Here is a 7,400-nt window from a genome sequence, read left to right as displayed (position 1 = left end):
GCCGTGTTCTCCCTCCACAATTTACGTATGCACACTGTTCCTCCTGATAATTTTCGTGTTCTCTTCTTTTCTGTCCTATCACTGTCTTTAGTCTTTTGTACCCTAAAAGGATCTTAGTATCAACTGATCACTAGTTTTCTTCACCCAAATCGTCCTCCAGCCAGCGAGTAACGATATTCCCTCTCTCTTCATATTTTTCCATGATTCCTTCTTTACTCATTCCCTTCTGTATTTTTTCTTCGCCTGTAGTTCGATTAGCCTCTCTCTCTCTCTCTCTCTCTCATTTTCAGTCATCGTGATTGGCACTGTCCTTCACTCAACCCCTCTTGGCACCTTTAATTTCTTTTACACTTCTCAGTCATTTCTGTCTGTCCATTTTTCTACTATGTGCATTCATTTTTTTTTGTTATCCTCCTTATTGCTTTCGTAAACCATTTTTAAAATTCTCTAAATAACACAGTCAGTGCATTTTTTGTTGTCCGTCCTTTCCAAAATATTTTCCACTTCCTGCTTTTCATCCTACTTCTCTTTCCCTATTCTCTTCAAGTCTCCTGTTTTCCCTCCCTCCCTCCATGTCCATTAGCCCTCCTCCGGCTTCCCCCTCTTCCCAATTTCATCTCCTTCGCTTTTTCCCTCTTCCATTACCTTATCCTCTTAGCGTCCCACCCGGCCGTGTCCCCTTTTTCCCTCCTCCATCATTTCCCCTCCTTTGCATACCGCATTTTTTCCCTTTCCCTAACCACCCTTCTTTTCTTATTTTCTCGCCTTCCTCCTTCCATAGCCATTCTTTCATTTCATTGCGTTCCCCTTTCTGTTCCTCTTCTCTTACTTTCTTGGCTTCCCCTTTTACCCATTATTCTGTCCTTCTCTTCCCACCTTTCAAAGACAGAACTATATGCAAGTAAAAAAAAAAAAAAAGGGTGGGTTGGGGGAGAAGGTAATTTCAAAACACAATTCTTTTCTTTAGAAATACTGTTCTGTGGCACTTTTCTTTCCCACGCCTTAAACTTTTCTTACTCTGTTGTGGCTCCATTTAATCTTTTCCAGCCAAGTCCTCATACCGTACTCTGGCTCCCTTTATTCTTTTCCAGTCCGTAAAGTCCACATACTCACTGTGACTATTTCTTTAACCCAGTTCTTAATGTCTTCAAATTGTACTGCGGCTTCATTTCTTCTTTTCCAGACCTTACTGAACTGTGGCTCTATTTTTCCAGTCCATTTCTCCTACTGTACTGCGGCTCTACTTCTTTCCAGTCCATGCCTCATACTGTTCCGTGGCTCTACTTGTTCTTTTCCAGCCCTTAAAGTCCACATACTCTACTCTGGCTCCCTTAATTCTTTTCCATCCCTAAAAGCCCTCGTCCCCCCCAAACCCCACACGGCCTTGTACTTCACCTAAAATATTCAAGTGAGGGAAGGGGACCACTGGTAAATGGTCGCTCAGACAGACAGGGATAAACGCACTGGACACGTAGACAAAGGCACGTTTCTCGTCGTTTAAAGAAGCTCCCTAACCCCTCTTCGTAAGCGATTTATTATACTTTACTGTCCACTTCTGCGTTACATAAATCCTTCCAATATCACCAAACTCTGCAAAAGTAACGTACATAAGGATATTACCCAGCCATATCCAAAAATAAATAGGAAGAGGTGTTAGGGAGCTTCTTCAACGGACGAGAATACGCGGAGGGAAAGGGTTAGACGTGAAGAAAGAGAGGGAAGTTAATGAGGAAGTGAGGCAGACGAGTACACTGAAGACACAAGGTAAAACACAGACAGACAATAGACAGGCTGGTAGAAAGCAGATATACAACAGGAGAAATAAAAGGGTGGATGAAAGGATAGGTACAACAGCAGTAATCAGTGAATGGGAATGCAGTGACAACAAAAAAGTGAAAGTACGAAAGATAAGTCAACGAGGAAGGAAAACAGAAGAGAACAATGTAGACTGAAAACCTAACACTGGAAAATGAGGGACAACAGACTGGCGAGAGGGAGGCAGACATACATTAGAGATATGAAGAGAGGAATGCTATGACCTCAGAAAAGTAAAATTAAGTAAAGAAAAAGAAAACTGACAGGAAAGGTACACTAGCCACAGAAAGACAAGATAGACTATTCCACTAACCAGACACAAAGAATATACATTATGAAAAGTTAATATAGTTGTGAGCGACTAAAATACTAAATACAAACAAACACAACAGACGAGAGTAATTACTGAAGGACCACGTTATATAACTATACTCGTACAAGTAAAGTTTCAACAGCTTATCCCAGTAACACCCAGTAAAGGACTTTCACAGCTCGAGTCCGTCTCTGATAAAGCCTGCTTTAGTAAATGCCTGCAGGGGTTCACATACATCGATAACATGAAGAAGGTCTCGCATATGACACTCTACGGGACGCATCATTTGGAAGGTGACATTGAGAAACGCGAGTTACAGACAAAAGTTTATTTCTGGTCGTTTTCATCAGTGACTGAAACGGATTAAGAACACAGCTTTGTTCCAAATTAGTTTTTCTCTACATCACTCTCCCATAACTGTGCTTACGTCACGACGGGTTTAAGAATACATAACTATTACAGACTGTCACTGGAACGTAAAAAAAGGATGAAGTGATACAACAACATAGAGAAGCATGAAACTTTATATTACACTCTCACACTCACCTGCCTCGCGTCCGCCCTTGATGGAGAAGCCGAAGCCCTGGCCTGAGGTGGGGTCGCGGCGGATGTGCAGGAGCTTGAAGCCAGGTCTGGGGCAGGTCATGAGGCCAGATAGCAGCACCTGAGGGCACGACAGGGAACACCAGCTTCACGTTTTGCACCTGACTCCACACCTCGCGCAGTACTCCTACTCCTAGTATTCTGCCACTTTATATTAGATCCCTCGCTCAATGCACCAGACTCCACACCTCATACCGCTCTTCCTTTTTTTTGCTGTTTTATATTATCTTACCCAATGCACCTGACTCCTACCCACATACGGTTCTGATTTTGCTCTTTATTTTTCCACCTTGCTATCAGATTTCCTACACAGCACACCTGACTTAACACTGAGTACTTCTGCTGGTGTCTTATTCCGTTACCTCTTACGATACAGCATTTCACAAACTGCAACACCCTTCATGCTTACAATATCCATATTATGCCCACATTCAATAAGAGCCGATAACTAACAGCCTCTCTCGTATTACTTGGCAGAGACTGATTCTAGTAATAAGAGTATGCATAGAAAAGTCAGAAAGAGACGAGAAAAGAATATGAAAGACTGGGAGAAGATGAAGGAGACTTGAAATGACGAGAAGCTGGGGAGGAGGGAGGAAGAGATGGAAAGAAATTACAGAGGAAAACCATGAGTCAAGTCACCTTTGATTTATGGTTTTTGACCTTCTTGCTGAGCTTGTGGTGGTGGTGGTGGTGATGGTGTTTGTGGTGCTCAGCGTGGCGGGGCGGCGGCAGGGGGGGCGGGGGGGGCAGCGGGGGTTGGGGTGCCATGGGGATGTGTGGTGCCATGGCGATCTGCGATGGATGGGGGATCTGAGGAGGCTGGGGGGCTCCCTCCTGGATTGGAATAAAGCCAATTTCCCGTGACAGACGCTGGGCATTGTCGGGCCCCACCAAGCGCGGGGCAGGTGCCAGAGGGCCCATGGGGAGATGGTCCTCGGGAGTGGTGGGGGAAGGCTGGGGCTCGTGGGGCATGGGGGAGGGTGGCGGGTCCCGTAGGGTGACATTGACAGGTTGGGGTGGTGGTGGGTCCAGCTCGTCGTCAGGGTTCTCGTACATGATGTACGATTCCTGCAGACCCATATGTATCCTACGCAGAGCTGCTTCCACGCTGGACACCAGCGCCGCCAGCCGCTCCTCGTCCTCCTCGTCCAGCTCCTGACGTGTCGGCATATCCTGCGGGCCCCGGGGCAACAATATGAAGTCCTGTGGCATAACATAGCCGGGGTAGTGCACACCCCCGGGGTCCTGGTTCCACGCACTGACCGCTGCCGCTGCTGCTTCCGCTGTCGTGAAGATTGGCAGGTCGGCCAACGTGGCCTCGGTCACCCCGTCATCTGCGGCCTGGGCGGTGGTCAGCCCGTTGTACAGCGAGGTGGAGGGGATGGGCGGGGGCGGTCGTGTGGGTGGTGGGTTGGTGCCGGGGTTGTCCAGCGAGAGGTTAGTAAGACTAAGGTGTACAGCGGGGCCAGGCAGGGGCACCCTGCCCCACCGCCCCAGCCTGGCCCCAGCACCCACATCTGCCGCGGTAGTGGTAAGGACTGGGAAGGGGTTGTGTTGGGTCAGAGGCGGCTGTCTGGGTTTGTGGGATGGTGGGATTGGCCTGGGGTTGAGGGGGACCGGGGGGTCGATGAAAGAATCCTCCTGGGTGGCAGGAGCGGAGTGGCTGCGGGCTGCGGGCGGGGGCGGCCAGGAGGGGAGGGCGGCGCGCAGGGCGGGCGGCGGGGGCGGCGGCGTGTCAGTGAGACCCAGCTGGTAAAGCTCCCTCTCGATGTCATCGTTCTCGTGGTCGTGGTGGAGGTGCGCCATGCTGCCCACTACCTGCCCCCCGCCATGCCCCCCCGCCCCATGGCTGCCTGGCGGGGGGGCTCCCCTCCCTCCCTCGCCCGCGGGCCCTCACTCTCCGCCCTCGGGCCCCCCTCGTTCATGCGGCGTCACAGCACTCAGCAGCTCCCACACCTGCAACACAAAACGACACATCATTACCAACGTTTCACCTGATCATTACCAGTACAATCTGACCCGAATTCCATGTTGTTAGTTCTCAGGGCTCTGACCAAACACACTAATCGCACCATCACATTACCTGGGACAAGTTACATCACCATCAGACGAGCAGCATAGCAAACGTAAAAGCTGATACTGGGTAAGGGCAACATAACTAATAATGACTAAATCTGCACTAAAACTCGGGGTAAAACTCACTCGATTTACACACACAAAAAAATCATCTGAGAAAATTCCATCGACCCTGGGAAGTACTACCATTAGAGTGAAATGTGGCTACAGGCTTACCTACTACTTACACAATAATCATTCTTTGATACATTTACCTACAAATACATAGAACCAAATTACAAAATAAGACCTTGCCACAAATCATATTACACATCACATATTCCTTTCATCTCAACAGTTTCCAGCAAAGTTGGGGATGTAATTAGCTGGTTCCTACGCTCCTAACAGGGCAACCTAGGATTGGATGATGAATGAATGAATAATTATCTGGTTTTGGCTCTTGGTTTAGTTTCCGGACCATTAAAAAAATCAATTGTACCACGGAGATGCCTTTATGGGGAAACATGGGGGCATTTGACTGACTAAAAAAAATATCACGGTTGTATTAAGTTAACCTCTAATTTAATCCGTGAAGCATTTATTGTACTTAATCCTATAACTGCGAATTACACTTCTTTAAAAATCAGGCAATTTTACTATGCTACAGTAAAACACACACACACACACACACACACACACACACACACACACACACACACACACACACACACACACACACGAAATCATTTTACCTGACAATAACAAACTTCATTCTTCATTGCAGTTTACGATGGTTGGTCTGACTGAGCTTCCCAGATCATCGCAGCCAAAGAGTAAGTACATATTTAAGTTCATTTTTGTTACCTCCAGACGATATTATACAACTTCACGAGGACCCATAGGAGTGGACGATTATTGAAGACTATATCCAACCCCCTCCAGTTCGAAATGACCCCCTCCAAGGTGAATAAAGTCGTCTGAAGATGACAAAATTACGAAAAGAAGTCGTTTAATTGAAGGGAATAATGATTTACAATATCTTCTTCCTGCTTCACGCCATATACTCCTACAACACGTGTCTGGTTACCATATAGGCTACAGGGAAATTTAGTCTTTCTCTCTCTCTCTCTCTCTCTCTCTCTCTCACACACACACACACACACACACACACACACACACACACACACACACACACACACAAGCACTCCTGTCCCACAGTCCTCCCACGTGATCAGAGCGAAATATCAGCTCGTATGGTAGGGGATAAAAGTTAGCCTAATATTTCATTCCATCTCTTCTGTGTCTCACTTTCCTCTGCTGGCTAATATTCCTAGTTCTGAGTCTTGGTACGCTTCTCTGCCCATAGATAATATTATTTCACACGTTCGGTCTCTCACTTTCCTCTCCTGACTGATATTTCTAAACTGAGAGAGGCTTGGTATGCTTCTTTGCTAACAGATGATTCTCTCTGAAATGATGGAAGAAATTAAAAAAGTGGCGAGAGAGAGAGAGAGAGAGAGAGAGTCACACATAACTCGTGTCCCCCAACTGAACAACATCAAAAGGCCCACGTAAAATGAACTCTCCATCAACCCCAGGCTCGGGTGTTGGATGCCGCAAGCCCGGACCGGTTCCCCATTTCACGAATCATTTGGGAGTCAAAGTAGGCCATTGATTTCCATAACGAATTCATTTTAGGGACAGGAAAGAGTGGGTGGAGCCTCTACACAGCGGCTGGGGATCGCTGATGAAGGCTATCTGTTTCAATGTCACTTTTTTTTTATGGGTTACGCGTAGGGTAGGTATGAGAGAGGATTTATGTGATTCTCCCTTTTCACTCCCTTTTTACTGTCTGCTCCATGTGTGACAGTTTTTTTATGTAGTCCTCCCTTCCCCTCCCCCGGCTGGAGAATGACTTTACTGTGTTATGATGCGTATTTATTGCCTGGTAGAGTAAAAATAAATAACATAATCTACTAGTAAAGCAAACGACGATAAATAGGAGAAATGTGTACCTTCGTATTGTGTTAATAATATCGCTTTTTTAATCTCACTGTCCACTAATCAATGGGTTTATCTCAGGCTTCTTAGGCGTGAATGAGCACACGAACAGCGACACAATTTGGAAAAAGAAAGGTGGGTGTGAGTGGCTGTGGACCAGAGACGTTAGAGGTAAAACTGTGAAGAGATTTGCTTGTGAACGACCGACATGCAATAATATGGGTCACCTCGTTATTTTCTTTTATGAGAGAGAGAGACAGAGACAGAGACAGAGACAGAGAGATTCGTTCTGAAACGTTTGGTAACACTTGATAACCCTATTAATTCCATCGATGCGTAGGTGTTCAAGGGTGGGCTACCGTCGTACGCAATATATTTTTTCTTTTGGGGGAGAGTGACTTACGCCCTCAATTACATTTTTCCACGACAGAAAATCCTTCAGTCACCACCAAGAAAAAATATGCAAACGAAAAACATTGCTGGTGAGGAGAAAGTTAGGGTAGCAAAGAAACTTCCTTGGGAGGGGCGTGTTACCGAATAGAATAGATTGGTAGTGAAGGGTAGGAATACTGACGAGGGGGAATACATTGAGAGAGGGAGGATGGTGAGG

General features: G+C 46.6%; 1 protein-coding gene across 1 annotated transcript in view; it reads right to left on the bottom strand.

Annotated features, from left to right (window-relative positions):
• dysc (whirlin protein dyschronic) overlaps positions 1 to 4,540 on the bottom strand; it is a 229,908-nt gene extending 225,368 nt beyond the window's left edge. Inside the window, exons 1-2 of the mRNA XM_080284054.1 lie at positions 3,374 to 4,540; positions 2,675 to 2,792 (exon numbers count right to left, since the gene is read on the bottom strand). Of these exons, the coding sequence (XP_080140180.1) occupies positions 2,675 to 2,792; positions 3,374 to 4,540 (1,285 nt within the window). The remainder of the gene's footprint in view (positions 1 to 2,674; positions 2,793 to 3,373) is intronic.
• Between the last annotated feature and the right edge of the window lie 2,860 nt (positions 4,541 to 7,400).

Source organism: Coenobita brevimanus, chromosome 100 (genome assembly GCF_032717465.1).
Source record: "Coenobita brevimanus isolate Jiangsu-jjx chromosome 100, ASM3271746v2, whole genome shotgun sequence".
NCBI lineage: Eukaryota > Metazoa > Arthropoda > Malacostraca > Decapoda > Coenobitidae > Coenobita > Coenobita brevimanus.
This window is presented reverse-complemented; position numbering and strand designations above follow the sequence as displayed.